This window comes from Plectrocnemia conspersa, unplaced genomic scaffold (genome assembly GCF_051122295.1).
Source record: "Plectrocnemia conspersa isolate PC_06_02 unplaced genomic scaffold, ASM5112229v1 ptg000004l, whole genome shotgun sequence".
Classification (NCBI taxonomy): domain Eukaryota; kingdom Metazoa; phylum Arthropoda; class Insecta; order Trichoptera; family Polycentropodidae; genus Plectrocnemia; species Plectrocnemia conspersa.
This window is the reverse complement of record NW_028277168.1, coordinates 12,719,327-12,739,368: the sequence shown is the minus strand read 5'-3', so window position 1 is coordinate 12,739,368 and position 20,042 is coordinate 12,719,327. Positions and strand designations below refer to the sequence as shown.

The window sequence follows — 20,042 nt, the reverse complement described above, 5'->3', positions numbered from 1 at the left end:
GAAAGATATTTAATTTTGGAAACATCTTACAAATTACTTATCAATCTGAATCAAAATGAAGCTCGATTAAACTTATAACGCTAATACTATTTAACTTCGGTTTTAGAACTATAAAAATGTCATTAATATAGAATAGTAAATAACAAAAAAATCATACACTGCTTAACATTGATTAAATCCATTAATAAAACAAATTTCTTAAACACCTTTGGCAAATATTAAATATTAAATTGAACCGTAAAAACGATTTTTAACTAATTAAAAGTGTAGTGAAAATCATTACAGCTAGACATCATGGATTTTAGATGTTTTCATTTCTCGAGAAATATTAATTTTTATTTTCTCAATTTTCTAAAAATTATTGAGAAATTTTGACAAATAAGATTATATATTATATATTATATATATTATTTCTATTTTTACTTTGTTTGTGTTGTTAGTAATTTTAGAAAGTAAGTACAGGTTGTATTGGTAGTGAATTTAGTGAGTAAGCTTAGGGCTAAAAATAAAAGCTTGTCATTAAGTATTTTGCAAGAATTTTTAAAGAGCGATACATCAACACACAGTTAAGGAACTGCTGCATATATATATATATATACATACAATTTAGCTCTGATGTACAAATGTAAGACTCACAGAATTTGTCACAATATATTATATAATCAAATCCATGTATGAATCTGAAGCTAAATCTCGTTAATAATCGGAAAGTTTCCTTAGTAACATAAATGTACGAAATTGCGCTAATCCATCATGTAAGCAGCCCGGCGCAAATTGTAGGCAAACAATTCGTATTTTACTACCGTTTTATATCTGTGTAAAACTTGGCAGTTATTGCTTAAAGAACTAATCCTGTTTTATTGTCGGTTTTTACGACATTTTCCAAAATCCACTGATTGCCTCCTCCGCGGAAACTCAGGTGCTTTCGTTACGGCTACCGAAACATGAAACTTTCTCAAAATTGATTATTTAAATTTTACGCCGTCGATCAAATGATATTTGGGGAAATGGTTCGTGCGTGCTTCCTAAGCCGAAAACACGTAATCAGAGACAAACGTGCAAATTGCAAAGTCGAAAATTACGTGGGACCATAATTTTGAAAACCCTGTCAGCGCACAAAGCCTCAGGTGTCATTCGAAAAAGGGATTGTTTGTTGGCTTTTCCAAGGCTCTTTCTGCTCGGACGTGTCCTTGTAATTACCAATGCTGACAAAACAAACATTTTTTTTGTGTGGTGGAGAAGGTGAAATATTATAAGCTCAATGCGAGTTAACCGATTCGTTTTTTAATGTATTTACAGGCAATTAAAATTTTTTATTTGTACAAGCGTTAATGTGTGTAAAGAGAGAACAATGCGATAAAATTTGTCTGATATTTTCGACGGTAAATATTGCTAATTAATTATACTCATTACATGTTTAAGCTTTTGCATAAATATTATTTTATTTATTTTTATAAATACATAGGTACATACATACGTTGTATTAATATTCTAATAAGCAATATTAACTCGTTGGTAATATATTATTTATATAGCATAAGCTACGATCTGGCTCAACTTTTAAATTAATCACTTCATTATTTATCCGTGAGATTAGTATTAGCAGTTTTAGGTTTTGGGTCTAACATTCTAACAGGTCATCGAGAGTGAAAAGAATACTCGTTAAATAGTAGTCATTGAAGCTTGAAAAGCCGATGTTGGTTTCTTTCGAAATCAATTAGTGTGTGTAGTCGAAGCTCTTGCGAACCCTTTTATATCTTCTCTCCGAGCTGCTTAGATAAAGAGGAAAAGGGTTATTTTTAGCGTATGTGTATGGTTAAACTACGCTTCTATGAATATACGCTATATTTATTGAAGGTGACAATTCATTCACTGTTTTAAAAGTCTTTTCAGCAAGCTTTGCAGCCCTGAATACTTAAGCCTGGACTCCAATGAAGAGAAATCAGTCACTTGGCAGACTCTGTTAGACACTAGTACAAACGGTTATGGATGCTCACATCCTGAGGGACTCCATATGAGCACCGCAACAGAGAAGGATCAATCTTCGCAATACCGTCGCTGCCACACCAACCAGAACTCTAAGGATTTTCCACAGACAACATCCTTGCGCCAGCTTCTCGACCACTGTTCCACAGAAAACATCTCGCTCATCATAGTCTGTCGCAATATGTAATATAATATAATAAAATTCACACCCCAAAGTCACACCCGATAATAACAAAGGGTTAGAATCAAGAAAATATAAATCTTTGTTGATTATTCTTCTTGCTTATAAGTCTTCTCTTTTCAAGGATTTTGATTTCCGTATTTTTGCGCAGTTTAATTTCTCTTTGTTTCTCCAAAGTAGGAGACGCTGTCCGTGCTGCATCTTGTATATTTTTATTTAGATTATAAATTGCATTTTCTATATATTCATGAGTTTTAGTGATAGAAAACTATTTATTCTTTCGTTTTATGTTTTTAAAAAGTTTTTTTGTTGCAGAGTTTTTTTTTTGTTTTTCTTTAACTTGACTGTATATTGTAATATACTGTTATTTTACAATATTATATACGAGCCCAAAAATTATTTATACAAATTACGTAAGCCCATAAGTTTAATACGCAATAATAAACTACATTAAAATAAACATGAACATAAACAAATGTTTTCTGAGTGTGGAGTTTTCCATACCTTTATTCTCAAAATATTTACAAAGATTTAATTTATAGCTCAACAATATTTATTATTAATAATAATTTATTTTATCTCGTTAGTTATTTAAATTCATGTTTATTTACACATCGGATGCTAGTTAGTATTTGAAGCGTGTGTTTTCTATCTAGAAAGAGATGCGGACCGGATCTGGCCCGCGGGCCGTAGTTTATGGACCCCTGATCTATGCAAATAAGTTCTGTTTGTTTATGAGAAAGACGCGTGAATTTGGCGCGCTTTTCCCTTCCCGTAAACATACAGATAAATGTTTATTTGATGCGAGCCTTTTGAAGGCAATGTGTCGGAAAGGCGCATGTCTACGCGAAGGGGCCCAATGATTTGCCCGACGGTGAGTCTACACTCTTTCGGCCCTCAGTTATGTACTGCGCCTCATGGTAAGGTTACGTGCCTTTATCTCGTTCGAACGCCGCGATAACGTAAATTATTAATAAAATATATGAAACGTACCACACGAAAATAAAACACCGACGTCGATTTTTTTTACCCAAGTGAAATTGTGATGTCGTAAATGTGCTTTGATGAAAGACAGGTTTCTAAACAAGGTAAATAACAATAATATATGTACTTGATTATCATTTAGAATATGTAATGTAAAATTATAAAAAATATTATTACATAATTGCATTTTTTGTACAAAAAATGATTTTTTAGTTTGTCAATAATTTGTGTTTATAACACGTTAACTAAAATATTAAAAAATAATAGTATTATACCAATATCTAGCAAGAATATGTGTTAATATTTTATGTACGTACATGTTTGTCTTTAATTTAAAACAAATGAATACGACATGAAAACATATGAGTGTATATTATTTTGTATGTATATCTCTAATATTTAAAAAAAATCTCACCATAAATATTATTTAATTGTGTATCCGTTTATGACAATTATTTTTTTTACTTTAATTAATATACAGTAATATTTAAATGTTATGAAATTAAATATAATTTTATATATGTTTATATATATATTATTATTCCGCCGCATGTTACAAGTGGTAGGCTATTTCACTTTAAAGAGATATTGGAGTATTGTATTAAATTTGTTTATTAAGTATAATATTTTTATGTTATGAATTCAATGCGTTTATATAAAATATTAAATATTATTAAGATGTTAATAATCGTATTGCAGGTCAGCTGCAATAACATCGCAATTTTATATATGTAAAAAATATGAATAAGCGTAAATCTTTAGGAAAAAACTCACTGACATTTGTGGCAATTGCTCATAATAAAAATATTCTTTATATGTTTTGTAAAGAGGCAAATAATATATTATAACCTTAAACTTTACATATATTTTTTTTTCTTCACTGTTTAATACTATTTTTTTATTTGCCACATATCTCATATAAAATATTTTAGGATTTTTTAATTATTAATAATCTAAATATTTAATTTTGTTCCAAAAATGTATGTTTTAAAAACCGCTATTAAGCTCTTGCTCATTATCTACTCAACTAAAAATGGAACGGTTATTAATATAGCATATTAAATACGCAACAGCATTTTATTAATATATATATTTAATGGAAATATAGTATCTATGAGAGTCAGTCGGTTTACTAGAACTTCTAGGAATCGGTTAACTAGAAATCCCCAAAGAGAAGTATTTAGTGAAATGGTTATTTCATCTCATCGGTGATCTTCCTCTTCCTTTTCTTGGGAAGCAAATGCCGCCAACATTACATTTAAAAATATTTTTTTCTGATTTTCAGCTCTTAATGTCTAAGGTAGGCATTTTGGTTTTTCGCTGCTTTTATTCTTGAAAAATAAGAATTCTCATTCTCACTTCTTGATTTTCTCGAGAATTCTATGTGGTTAATTTTTTTTTATAATTCAAAACTCTTTATATTATTTTAAAAACGAGATTTAAGTTTGCTGACAGGCGCATTTTATGGCGTAATTTTTACATCTACCGATTCTCTCATAGATTTTTAATATGACTATTAATGTAATTCAATGATTACCAAAGCAAATAAGGCCAATTTGAGTAGCTGAGTATATCGTAAATCATTTTTTTCCCTTTTAATAATTCCGATCTTAATTAAAAGCTTTCAAGAAAGCATGCAAATTTTTAAGCATTTAGCACGGACCTACTCTTTTTATGCAGCAGTATTCAAATGCATTTATTTTTATGAAGAAAAGGCTTTATGAAAATTATTTAGAAATTAGCAAATTTCTGGAGAAATACAAATTTTCGATTCGGCATTTTTGTCAATAAATTCTTAAAAAATAATTCTTGATCTCGACAATAAAGTAATATATTTTTACATAAAAAAAACGCTTATGATGCTGAACGATTTGCTTCTTAGTGCTCCGTGAGATTCTTATTTATTACTGTTAATATGGTCACTGACTCTTTGGCATTTGTAATCGTCTTTTAATATATATTCACTATTATTGCTGATTGAAGAAGCAAAATAAATAAAATTTTGACTTGATTTATTCTTAGTAATTGTAAGATTCATCACTTTTTTATATATGATATTTACTAACGGTTTTATGCAATGTTAACCTTTGACTTTGTTAAGAAATGTTGCATATAGACCCTTAATAAAATATGTGTGCTGCTTATCACATTTCTGAGGACATATGATGACCTCTTTTTTATAATGAAGAAAGTCCTAGAAGGGGAATAATAATTAATAACCACAAAATAACGATTGATTTGCTAATGAAATCATACGTTATTTTGTGGTTATTAATTATTATTCCACTTCTAGGACTTTCTTCATTATAAAAAAGAGGTCATCATATGTCCTCAGAAATGTGATCAGCAGCACACCTATTTTATAAAGGGTCCACATGCAACATTTCTTAACAGTGTCAAAGGTTTTTATTATCTATTAAGCATATCTGTATAAACATTGCCTTTACGAAATTTCTCAATAAGCTGTTGTAGATTATATATATATATTTTCTACTTCTACTACCTTTAAAAATCCAGCTATTGTTTTTTTAATTTACTTATTGTAAATCTTTTGGCGTTAGACCAAAGCATTACAACGGGGTAAATATTATACAATTAAGGAGAACTAAGTAAGCAGTGAGATATCAGACTGAAGCCAGTGCTTACAATCAATATATTGTCAATATGATTTATTTTAATTATTCATTACGATATACATATATCCGAGATATTAGGAAATCTAAAATAATTTAATCTGCGATGATTAATCGAAATTATAAAACCAATTCCGATCTCGCACGATAGAAATTGATAAACTCATTCATATGAGGTTAAAACGCGGGTCTTTTAGATATTAAACACTGATTGATCGTATTGGTATTTTCAGGTTAATTATATATTTAGAATATTCTATATATATATATATATATATATTAAAAAAATATTTTGCTAGCATATAAATACAATAAATAAAAATATTCTTGCACATTTGCGCTTCGAGTGGATCTCTTCTTGTGTAAAGGTATTTATTTTACAGATTTTGTCTTATCTTTGTGCCATTAGAATGTCTCCCATACAATGAAATAAGCGCGCGCTTGAGGCTTTAGAAATTTTAGAGGGCCTCGCGAGGCCTCCTAAAAAAATATGATAAAATATATTTTTCTATATATATTTGTAAAAATATTTATGTAGTGAATTTATACAACTAGGCGGTTTGCATTTGTAATGAAGTTATTTTTGCATTAACGTTAAAACTCCACTATAATTAATATCCCTACATAACAATTTCACGCTCATTTCAACATATGTTTTCAACAAATTTTCATGTGCTGAATACGATCTTAAAAATCCATTATTTTTCCGATATAATTACATTCCGAAAATTTTAATCCGCCACTGGATTCCATTGTCTTTGAAATTCCTCAATACTTCTGCTAAGATTACCCACATACTTTAGTGTTAATAAACTAGATATAAAAAATATATATAATATAAAAAAAATTAAAACCATTAGAAATATTATATTGTATATTTAATAGCAGAATAATAAAATTCATTGAGTGTACATATTTTGTCCCAACCAGTATCGCGAACATAACACAAAAATAAAACTTTGTTTGATTAATGCGCATTGTTCTCTCTGCACACCATCGCAAAACCTCTCATCCAACTAAGTATAAAGTAACACTCATCAGCATTCTCGTCATACATTAGCCATTTAGAACTTTATTGCCAATGGCACTGGAAGATAACTTGACCAAGGGTAAGCAAGTACTTGTGATTCGCTGTACGATAGTAAAACACCTAAAACATTCAGGCAATGCACTTTACAATAAAAGCTTTTATATTATGCAGCATAGCTATAAATATATTCTAATACTTATTGCTTTAAGATTTACGGTCATTTTCAAGATGAAATAATCTACGATTGAAAATATAAATTATATTAAGAGAACGAATCAGTATTCTTTGTTAAATAATGCTTTATTTTTCAAGAAACTTTTGATCTTTTATTTTCAGCAACGTCATATATTAAATTTGAATATTTAATTAATAACCTTTAACATATGATTCCCATTGTAGATGTTATGCTATTTATATCATTGATAAGTAAAATAGAGAATTTGTATAAATTTTAATTTATTTTGCAAACCGCTGTAAATATTGCTTTTCAGACAAGCAAAAAAATGTTTTGTGTAGTAAACTTGAAATAAGACTTGAAATTAAAAAAATATGATTATTTATATGTTAAAAAAAATGTAATATATTTCGTTGCGCATGTGTATAAACACAAAAATATCTCTTGTAATAAATATATGAGAAAAATATATCGCTACGTGGACAAGTAAAAAATACATTCAATTCAAGTCTGATTTCTCGCTGCGTTGTTAAAATATCCTATAGATCGTCTATTGACTGAAATATTTTTTTCATGTGAGAAAACACTTTAAATTTCACGGTAAGCGGCAAAATGTATCACGACTTATTGTTTTAGAAAAAAATATCGTCGTTAGCTGCTCGATTTTTTCAATAAAATAGTATTTTTGTATAAAATCCTTTTTCTAGTTCTCATTATTTTCCAAATCCATTATATTATTTTATATTAAGTAATTAATATACTATCTCGTTTAGTAAAAATGTCTTAATTATTTGGAATTGTAATCAACATAATTGATTGTGTCCAAGTAAACTGCAATATGTTTATAACTATGTAGAATAGTAGTTTGTATTGAAAATAAAATTTTCCGTTTTAAATATAGATCTGTCTTCTTGTTTATATTTTTCGGTATTCCATTTTTATTTTGCTCTTCTACACAATAAATCATTGTATTTTGCTACATAATATTTAACTGTATTTCTTACCATTTTTAACGTACTTAAACCTACATGGTTGTAAGTATTATTTGCTGCATTAAAAAAAAATATTTTATCTATTTTAAAAAAAGATCACTCAATTTTTATGCGCGTGTCATCTATTTGTGTGCACGAGAAAGTCATAAACAAGTCACATTATTTTATCTACTTATCTACTCTAACGAACTTAGGTATAATTTATAAAAATCCACTGAACTCCAAAGACAGTATTAGAATTACTTTAAAAGTCCACATTTTGATATTTTCCTGACAAATATAAAACAATATCATTTTTGATGTTTGCATTTTATACTCGAGATGTAATATCAGTCTTAAAAATATTTTAGGGGAATAGGTGGAAAAAGTTATTAGACTCACGATTTATATTATTTAACTGTTCCACGAAAATATTATTTTTAACATAAATATGTCTGAATTTTTTTCAGTAACCGATTAAAATAATTCAAAGATGCCTATAGTCGATTTAGCTTACTACATTTAATATATACATGTTTTTCTTATCTTGTGAAAAGTTAAGGCATACTAAGAATTATATTCGTATAAATAAAATAAGGATGTGGTTTATATATTTATTAATTTTTTCATGCTGATTGTTTAATAACTATCCTGTGCAGCAGAACACAAGTTTGTGGTTCTATATCAAACGATGACAGCTCCCTTGGTATAAATCCTACAAACCCTCTACGAGATTGATGTGAGCGCGTCATCCGACATCTCATTGTAAATGAGAAACTGTGCTACTCCACCCACCTCCCCTATGCATCGCATTAAATTTGACGACCACTGTACCGCAACAATGTTTTGCAACATTACGGTTATGAGAACCTAGAGTCAGATTTTAGTAGTGAAATTTGAAGAATTTCATTGTCCGGCAATATGGCACCGAGATGAAAATCGCTTCGGGGAATACGGAAAATCTTTTATTGACTTCTGACCGTTCAAATTGGGTTATAAGAGGACAAATGGCGTTCTTGGAAGCTTTTAATGGTCTCTGGGGAATATAAGTTTAACGCGATCCTGATCGCTTGCGAATACCTTGGGTGTTATGTAATGATGGAGATGCATTGTAGAATTCATATTTATATTAAAATATATGAGCTATATATATTATGAGGAATATTCAGAAATAAATAGATGGTATTTTATATTAATCCGACACCTTTTTTTGTATATAAATACACCACATTAGCATCGCTTATCGGTAACTTCATATAGACTAATAATAAAAATCCCTCGAAATCCTGAAATAGCTTTTATTGCCTTTGATCGTTTCGCGCAGACTTCAACGAGGTCAATTGTCCGCCTACGACTTTCTAACCGGCCCCAGAGGTCTTTATGTGAAGTTTAATGCGCTTCTGATCGCTTGTGTGCTTCAGGTGTTATGTAACGATGAAGGTACACCATGAAGTCGGCCACATTTTATCCGCCCAGTGGAGAAGAGGAGGAGAGGCCGCTTTGCCGCCCTTGCCAAGACCGCCTACATGCCAAGCACGCCGCCTACTTCAGCGCGTTCTATACACTGGTGAGAACGTAATTGAATTTAAAAATTTAAAACGACAATACATAATGCACGATAAGAATGTGTGCGAAACAACGACGAAATGTTTAAAAGAGTCCTAAAACGCTCGACATGCGTGCCTTTGGGCGGAGATTAAACATTTTGCTCGTAAGGTTTACCGTTAATAATTAAGTTTAGTTGTTTGTATGAATTTGATTTAATTGTGCTAGGGTTTTAATATATTTTTAAATATTTATAAATATGCAAAATTATCGTTAAAAATAACTATGATTCTATATTTTTAACTAGAAAATAAAACTGATATTTAAGTTAACTCACTCAAAATATTTTATTTAATATTATTTACTGTGTAATTTTATTTGACACTGACAAACAGATTTTGATATAATTTAATTAACTAATAAAAAAAATAAACTATCTACAAACTGTCATCTAATCAGGAGAAAATAAGGCAAGCAATATTGTGAAACAATTTTAAAAATTGTGAATTTTTTATTACTTTCATTCTTATTGATTTTACTTACATAAACTGTTCATCTTAAATAAATCCTTAAATCTCAAAAATAAAACTATTTTTTCTTATATTGATTTTTTTGTTAATTACTCATGAAACTAGTGATTTTTGTAAATAAAATATGGACCATAGCTTTAACTATGTATTTTTTTAATGAATAAACTCTTAAAATATATTAATAACACTCCTGATGCATATATTTATAAAAAAATATATTTTGTAAATGACGTTTAATTTTTTTTAGTTTTGTACAATATCCTGATTCGTTTATCAATTCAAAATTTATGTATGACAAAAAGTGTTTCAACGAATTTAGCCGAAATCAAATTTCTTGTACTAATAGTTGTTTTATCAAATATTAATACCTAAATATAATATACAATATTAATTCACCACCCTTCTGAAAATGTTTTTTTTTATCCTAGCGTTGTATTGCCCCAAGCTATATTTAATAATATAAAAACACTGTAAATATTTTTATGTAATTATAAATTTGTATCTTTTTCTTTGAAAAAAGCAATTCGGAAAATACGAATTAATCTTAATGTTACAAAATTGAAAGTGTAATGTACAAAATTTTTCTGGCGCAAGATGACTGTTCTTTCTATGAATAATTTTCTTTCTCTTTTGCCACTTTACCAAATTCCTTCTAAGAAAAAATTAAATTATATTCTACACATTTGCGAAATAAGATATTACTACAATATATTATAACAAATAATTTTACAATTATGATATTTACTAAACAATTTATTAGTTTTTTTTTTAATAAATTATATAAATATTATTTAAAAATATTAAATAATTTAATTTTTTATATATTTTTGTAAGCATTGTACTTAATTATGTTCTAAAATATTTATTATTAAAAAATAACTTTTTATTGCAGTCACGTCCATTTTACGTTTAATTGTTAACGCACCATTAACACAAAGAAACGCCCATTTAAATAGAAAGAATGTATAACTCAATCCTTTGATCTCTATAAGAATTAATAATAGCGCAAATTAAAAGAAAACCGTCTGAAAAGATAATGGGAATTTGACAGTGAAAATAATTTAAAATAGTGTTTCAGGCGAATATAAACGTAGAATAGAATGCCTTTTACTTTTCCTTCGTTTAAATATTATCTTCTTGCGTAATATTAAATTTGACATTGTTAATTTGCGTTATTATAATTGTGTTTGCTTGGCGATAGCAAAATTCAATTAAAACAACCCCAGGATATCACATGTCCTTGCGAAAAGACATTCTGCTTTATATATAATACAATTTCGCCAATTCAATTTTCTTGAACGAAGCAAATGGAGAAATTTTCGTAGCAATTAATTGGAAACGTATTACGGAAGCATCTCTTCTGTTAACCTCTAGAAATTGAAGTTAATGACCGAGCTAATTTTTATAAATTTGATTAATAATTGATGTACAATATAAATTGTCTAAAACTATTGATTTGTATTTTTTTAGCACATATCCATTCTTGTGGTTGTTTTGTACATTTGGAGACTAGATGTAAACACAAAGAAATATGGCGATCTTGAAGACGTATATTACGGTAAATATTTTATGTGTTATGACCTTATTACTAGTGTATGAAATATTAATCAAATAATTATTTTGTAGGCGTGCAAATCTCATATTTGGCCATTATAAGTACGCAAATATTCATGGTCGCCCTTAGTGCTTTATTATTCTACGCTGTATACAAGGTGAGTTATATAATCATAAATAATTATTTTTTAATATACTAGTATTACACACTGCTACAAAATATAGGGTGTAAATATATATATGTATGTATTTTCCTTAATCGACAAACTTGTGAGTGGAGAGTTATTGTTTCCGATTCGACAAGTCCTTTAGAGACTCGGAACGATTCTACTAATTGCATGAATAATTAATTCTAGAATTTAAATTCTAAGAAGTATGTATGTTTCTGGAATTTTGTATTTAACAAAGAAGTTTTAAAGAAGAATTATTAAACTCGATAAATTAAAAAAAAAGATAATATATGTACGTATAATATACTCCTATATTTTATGTATGATACATATAATCATTGCTTAATAAATATTTTGCGAGAATATATAAATAATTTAAGTTATATATTTTTTTGAGTTAAAAATATGTCACTCAGATTATAATCCATAATCAATTTAGATGAAGTAATTTGTATTTTAAAATTTAATGTTGAGGTTAAATTATGCAGTTATATTATTCGATATAATTACGACAAACCAATTATAATAAAGTTAATTGTTAAATAAAATACATCAGTAATTGTTATGTATTGTATGTATTAATTAAATCTGTCTTCAATACAATATATGTGCATACATATATTCACTGATATTACAATACGTAACATATACATGTATATAGCACCTACCAGTTATTTACAAATATTTTTATAAATATAGGTAATTAAAGTTTCAAAAGCTCATCTTAATAAATCATTAAAACAATTTATTTTTGTTCAGTATTGACAGTAAAGTATAAGTGGTTTATTAGTAAGAAGACATGTATATAAAATAAATATATAAATAAAAAAATAGTATACATACATATAGCAATAGAATTCATAATACAGTCCAACATTTTTTCTACCCATATTGATTATATTTATATATATAATATAAAACTAGCTGTCATTATTTTTTTCTATTACCTTTTGAAGTTAATAATGCATTGATTAGCATTTTATTTTTTTGTGACTAACATGTATACACGAGTGTTTTTTTATATTATATAGTTTTTAAAGACATTATAAATTAAACGAAAAATAATAAAAAATGTTGAAATCGCTTTTAATTTAACTTATATTTTTTTTATTAAATAAGTATATATAAATTCAAAAATAAAACTAATTATTAAAAAAAATAGCTGAGTAGTTTAGAAACATCCTTTATTGTGTAATGCCAATGTAACTTCGATTATATGGCAAGTTGATTTAGACGTACGAGTTAGAATTCAATCTTAAACCCAAGTTAGACATTTAATTTTCGATTTCCGGAGACAATATAGACGGAAATTTGTGATAGGTTTACCAATTTGACAAGTTAAAGCTAAGAGAGAAAGAATTTATTTTCTATTGAATGGTATTAATACATTGGTAGTATTTATTACACAACTTTTTTATAAGTTACTTAATATTATTAGAACTACACACACAAAAAAATAATATATACATATATACAAGAAAAATGTAATATATATAGATATATATATTTTTTTTTTTTTTCGAGATTTAAAAAATAATTATACTCGCGAAAATCTAAAAATCCATATATATATTACATTTTTCTTATATTTACGTGTTTTATCCTCGTGTTTATGTTCTTTGAAGTTTCTCGATATTTCGACAAAGATGTCCTTTAACATCATCAAAAGATAATTATTTATTTATGGTGCACTTTTTTTAACATCGCACAAATAGAAAGGGTTTTAGAAACTTACTTGAATATTTTAAGATATAATGCACTTTAAAAAAGAATATCAAATAAAATTTGTAATAAAATAACAAAAAAATAAAATATCGTATAACAATATAACTCGCTGTAAAAATAAAATAATATTTTTTTAATATATATTTATCTATATATGTAATAGTGTAATCAAAGATTCAGTTTCGTTATCAATTCCATTTGCACACAATATGTTATCAAGGCATTACGTTCAACGTCAGTAGCACATGCTTCAAAAAAATACACACATTATATTACAACTCTAGTTTATAGACACACATTCATATAATATATATCAATGTAACAGTTCGAGCAAAATCCGAACCTGTACGTGACGAGGAATCGAAGAAAACCAATGTGTTGTCGCTGTATTCTCTTTGAGAGTTGAAATAAGGAAAAGTTTTTCTTTGGGGCGGTACTAAATTCAAGTTTACCCCTAACTATATATCTTCCTAATCTAAATTTACGACTTTCGGCACCGCAAAACTCGCCTCCTTTTAAAACTATATAAATTAGAAAACCACAACAAAACGACTCACTGCCTCATAATATCGCGTCTCGAACCGTTAATTTCTCAGTTTTCACTCAACTTTTGATTTGCAGCTAAGAAGTTTACCATGAACTGTTGTAATTTCACAAAGTAACCAATTTCTTACCTAATATTTCACTTAAGCGTATTTTAGTACACAATATAGATATTTTATTCGAACGGGTCGTTAGATGCTAATAGCATGGCCCTTGCCCTTCAACGTCTTTAGCATTGTTCGTTGGAAGTAATAAATGTAGACAATTACAATGATCTATAATATAAAGTTAAGATTTCTAAGGCAAACATTCATTATGTGTAGTGGAAATAAAGCACGTATCTCAATTTTCGCAGATTCGTAAGTATCTTATTTGCTTAAGATTTGATCAAAAAACATAAATGGCAAACATTTAATAATGATCATACTACACTCTATTTTTATGATAGTCGTACTAATTATAGATAACTTCGATAATAAAATATTTTTAGTACATTTTTACATTAACCATTTGTACAAAGTCGTAAATTTTAATACATAAACTTTTTTCTGAAGCTTGAGATTTTTTATACTGAAAATTTTACATTTAACTAATAATAATTGTAATGTAAAACTGAAAGTTCATCTCTAAATCAATGCAATACTTAATAACATTTATATTAATTAATAAAAAATACCATTACAAATGAAACCTAAAAAATTCACAATAACATTTTTTGAACTTTTCCGATTGAGAGGAATCTCTGTTTATTCACGGATCTCAAATTAATAATCATAATTCAAAAATACTGCGAACTAGTGTCATAGAATAATAACTGACGGATCTTCAAAGTGAAATGCGTTCCTCATAACAAAACTGAGCATCTAGGAATATTTATTGCAGACTCAACTTGCTCTCAAAAGTGATTCTGAGATCTTTAGTGGAAGTTTCTCTAGTCAAAATGTTTCCACTGAGATCATAGGAATAATCTGATGGCGAACGGGGTCGACAAACTAAAGGGCAGATGGTTGACGAAATCCCATCTTTATAGAAAATTTAAATAACTCAGCAAACTTTTAAGGAGTACTCAACGTATTGAATGCATTTAAACAGTTTCAAATCATCTGCATATAATAGAAAATATGAATTTGTAATTGCCGTTTTCAAGTCATTATTAAATAATGTGAAGGGCAGAGAGCATAGGCTGGACCCTCGCGGAGCCCCCGAAAGGAACAAATAAATATTTGCGATGAACTATCGCACAAAAAGATGATTTAATCTTTTAATAAAGACCTTTAGTAAGTTTAATATGATAGTTAAAAATATTAAGATGCGATTAACCAATTTCATAAAATGAAAGCCATAAAAATTCAATTGAAATATTTGTTTTTATTTATTCATGTGAATAATCGTATATTTGTCTCGTGTACGCAAAATGTTTTTAATAACAATTGTTATATCGTATACTATTTTTCTTAAAAAATAAGGGGATAAAAAAGTTAACTGCCTAAATACATCTAATATATATTTTTTAATTTCACAGGAAAATTCGGCATTGGTTGTGCCGTGGATTATAGGTTGTATTACGTTCATGGCTTTAGAATCAATGGCTATGGTGTATTCGAATGTCCTCCGGGATCATGTGAATAAGGTAAGTGATTTTTTACATGTTTTCGTTTTATATTTGCTGAGTTTACCGTCGTGTCTTTTTATAGATACGTTTTTTCGTTGTTCTTGAATAATGGATGAAGCGCGAGTTTATAGGAACAATGCTTTAAAATGATGAAAAACGAGCTTATGCTTTCATTCAATACGCATAATGATTTATAATGAAATGTACCGACTCTCAAAACACGTTTAAAAATATAAAATGCCTTACGCTTATTTTATGGAAAAATATGTTAAGTATTTCTTTTTTATATATAAAAATGCAAATTATACAGAGCAAAGCAAATATATGGACACCTGCTATTTTTTTGTAAATTCAATATCAAGGGAAATCTTTTTTATATTTTTTTGCATGAACTTTTGCTGTAATAAGAAAATATAAACACTATTTTTCAATGTTTTATTATAGTTTCAATAATATGAAAATGGTATCGATTATATTTATTAGGTTATTGCTATATCATATTTTAGGCAGTGTTCTTAAAGTTTAGACATTTCTCGACCAACAATTATGAACAACTTTCGAGACGTATTAGCCTGTATTTATAATAACGAATTTTGTTTCACGTTCTATAAATATTTTAAAAAATATATAAAACCTTTAAATAAAAAAGAAATTAGTCAATTTCTGGGTTCGAAACAAAAACTAACGGAAAATATACTTCTAAGTCATTTAATTTATGAGCTTAACTTTCTATAATTTAATAAATTATTAACATTTTAATTTTCCTCGATAGAAAATAATTTTCTGGCTCAAAAATTGGAATTTTAATATTTTATACTTTTAACTGGCATACAAATTTCAGCTTAATTTTAACTAAGCTTTTAATTTATATTGCCTCATGAATTTTTTTAATATTTATAGTATTCCTAAGTCAGACAATCAAAGAAAACAATTTAAATATGCAATATAAAAAGAAATTGTTCCATAAATAAAATTGTTTGAGAGCGAAGCGAGCATTGGTCAGAACAATGAACACCTTATGAATAACTCTATACAACAAATCTTTTTCCGAAGAAAATATCCGAAAATTTACTTCACATAAATGCACAAACAATTTACTTTATGGAACAAAGTATTTATTTAAATGCACATATCTCTTAAAATAATTTCCTGTTGAATCGCACGCATTAAAAAATAACTTCGAGTTAAAGAAAAATATTTTTTCATAAAAATTTAATTTACTGGACATTTTTCTGATTCAATTTTGTAAGATTGAGAATTGAATCTTTCTGTTCATTTATTCGTATTTTTCTTTGATTCCCAAAACGTTTTTTTTACAATTGAATTGAAAATGCTTTAAAAATGCACAAAAATCAGTCTGTCTATATATAAAGTGGAAGAAAATTTGTTTATGAAGAACTATAAATAATGTTTTTCCCACTCGGTCCACTGTTACTAACCTCCTGTTTTACCTTATCAGTGACAAAATACGAGTATACGTAATATATACTGATTTTTAAAAAGCTTTCCAGAAAATTTATCATGGGTTATTAGTAAAAAAATTGTCGGTCCGTGGTTGCTCAGATGATCTAACTAAATAATTCCTGAGTTATTTAAACGATTGTCGATATATTATCACATGCTCGAAAAAATTTTATATTCAATGCGTTGCGAACATTTTTTCTTTAAAAAGTGATTTAGAACCTAAATTTTAGATTATCTATGCAAATAGCCTTCCGCATATAAAATAGCATATGCCTTTCAGTGTCAGAAAGTTCCATATTACGTAATTTTCCTTGGAATATTATTAATATTTCGGAAAAAATATTTTGGATAGAAAAACTGCAAATTTTTTCTACACGTAAACAAAAATTTGTGTTATTTTAATTTGTATTATTTCTGGGAGATTTAAATTAAATATTATTAAATAATTATAATTAGGATCGTTCATCACAGATTAGGTTAACGTAGATTTTGTCATATCTTACTGATTATTAAATAAAACCGAGCTAATTGTAAATATTGTAACTTAAAAAATCTAATAATAAGCTAATTCAGCACATAGATAATATCCTATACGTTTAAAAAAAAATGTTTAAAATAATTTAGTGGTGAGAGTGTGGAAGATCACGCGTTGCATGCCATTTATTTTTATTTTTATAATAATTCAGTGTAATTGCAACGTAATAATTTTTACGTTCTACACATGTCTCTATGGGTAAATTCTAAAAGTAACTTTTTACTCTGTTATTCTTAAAAGTTTTAGGAATATTTCTATGAAATAAATTAAACATTCGTTCATTAACTAATATTTTAAAAGTTTTAATTGACATAAAAATATCATTAAAGATATCTTGAATATAACAGTAATCGGTTAACTGAATAGCAGAGAATGAATGGTTAATGTTTCTTTTAAATTTTAAATATGAACTTTTAAATGGGTATTTGTTTTTGTATTTGCATATTTCGAAATACTTTTTAAAATATAAAAATATTTTCAATTTATTATTTTTATTTTTATAAAATTATAATTTATTTATATTTAATATCGCTGAAGATAAAGCTTGCGTTACCTATTATCTTACATTAATACATTTTAAAACATAAAACATCATTATAACAACGCCATTTTATTTTACTTACAAGCAATTCGATTCGCTGTGCAAGGCGGAGGTTTCGTTTTTCATATCGAGAGCTTTCATGAACGTGAGTACCTACCATTCACGAAGGAGCTTTATTATTACGTTATTCAAACAAACTGTTTACAGTTCCCTGTTTGGGATGGCTAAATTACATTATGTTGCAGACGCTGGCGATATGGGGAGTTATGAGGTTCTACCACTTGTTGAAGTCCGGAATGTCGTGGAGAGGTCCGGAAGCGATCGAACTATGATACTTGCCGGTAGAAACTTCTGACGGTCCGCCAGCTGAGGATGAATCACTTTTAGTGGGTTATGATAGTCATTCGGATGCCAGTTTTCCAGAATCGGTGTGATATGTGTATATACATTTTTTAAAATGTGTATAATCAAATTTAAATTTAATAATTGGAAAAAGATACGTAATTTATTTTCAAGAATATTTTGTTATGGCCTGTTTAGGGTGTAAATATTATCATCAAATAGCTAACACGAATAAACTCACTGAGAAAAATTTAATGTTAAAAAATAATCTAAATTATGTTTAAATATTGAATAATACAGATCATTGATATGTACTCACAATGTACAGTTAAAAGTACATAAAATTTGCGGATACCATAAAGTTTTTTTGGCGACACAAATTTTCATTTATAACGTGAAATGATTTTTTTATCAGAAACATTTTTAACATTTAATTAAAAGTTTATATTTTGAGCAAACAATATATATTTTAAATAAACAATTATTTTCACATATAGAAAATTATTTTCAGTAACACTTTGGGGAAAATTTTATATCATATCAGGTTATTGTAGCTGTTGTATTGATGTAATTATTAAAAAAAAACAGTATTTCACATTTACACAAAAAACATTACACCTATTTAATTTCGATATTTAACATATTTAAAATATATTTTATTAATAAATATGCTAATGTAAAAACAGTTGTTTTGTATAATATCAAAATAATATATATGTTTTTTAAGTAATTTTAAAACTGATATAATTTAATGATTTCTTACCCTTAACTATTTGAAAAAATCTTATTCGTGAATACTTTTCTTAAATTACGACAATAACTCAATCAAATGGGAACTATACGTTGACAATGACTTTATATTAGTATATATATAATATAACATAAATTCTCATATCTATTATATTTACATATTTTATAAGATTTTAAAATATATAAATTTATATATTTCTTATTGCTCCTACAATATATTTATTAAAAACGTATACTACATAACTATTATTATTTTTCCTTCCAAATATATATATATATATCCAAAATTATTTAATTTTAATTTTTAGCAAGAAATTTGAAAAAAAAATATTATTTAAAATTGTAAAATATGAATTAAATGTATATATATGCAAAATTAAATGTATATATATTTCTAAACATATCCAATGAGCATTATATTTTTGCCATAAAAGTAATAATGTATGGACATATTCAAGTATTAATAATTTATTTATAGCATGTAACATATTATAACGCTGTAGATCTTTTGCTTTATTGTTAAATTAATGTTTTTTGCGTATATTTAAATATGTAATACTGAACTGATTTTTATATAACGTACATAACATAATGTTCAACATCTCGTGAATCTTGTAAGCTAGATGAAATTTCCAAGAGTTTATAACATTTAAGATAATCGTGTCTGAAATCTTCTCGAGCGCATTGTGATGTAACGGGTGAAAGTAATCGCATTTTTCATGCATTGTATCTATGTATCATGTACTTATATATTTTATTATTAAGTGTTAA

The 20,042-nt window shown here is 27.2% G+C and overlaps 1 protein-coding gene across 1 annotated transcript; it reads left to right on the top strand.

Moving 5' to 3' along the window:
* Window positions 1-3,093: 3,093 nt before the first annotated feature.
* Window positions 3,094-18,974, top strand: LOC148235955 (uncharacterized). Its single transcript, XM_088184530.1, has 7 exons — window positions 3,094-3,255; window positions 9,382-9,527; window positions 11,506-11,593; window positions 11,662-11,747; window positions 15,550-15,657; window positions 18,265-18,324; window positions 18,425-18,974. Exons 2-7 carry the CDS (start codon window positions 9,408-9,410, stop codon window positions 18,509-18,511), a joined length of 549 nt encoding a protein of 182 aa, XP_088040656.1. The 5' UTR covers window positions 3,094-3,255; window positions 9,382-9,407; the 3' UTR covers window positions 18,512-18,974.
* Window positions 18,975-20,042: the final 1,068 nt, after the last annotated feature.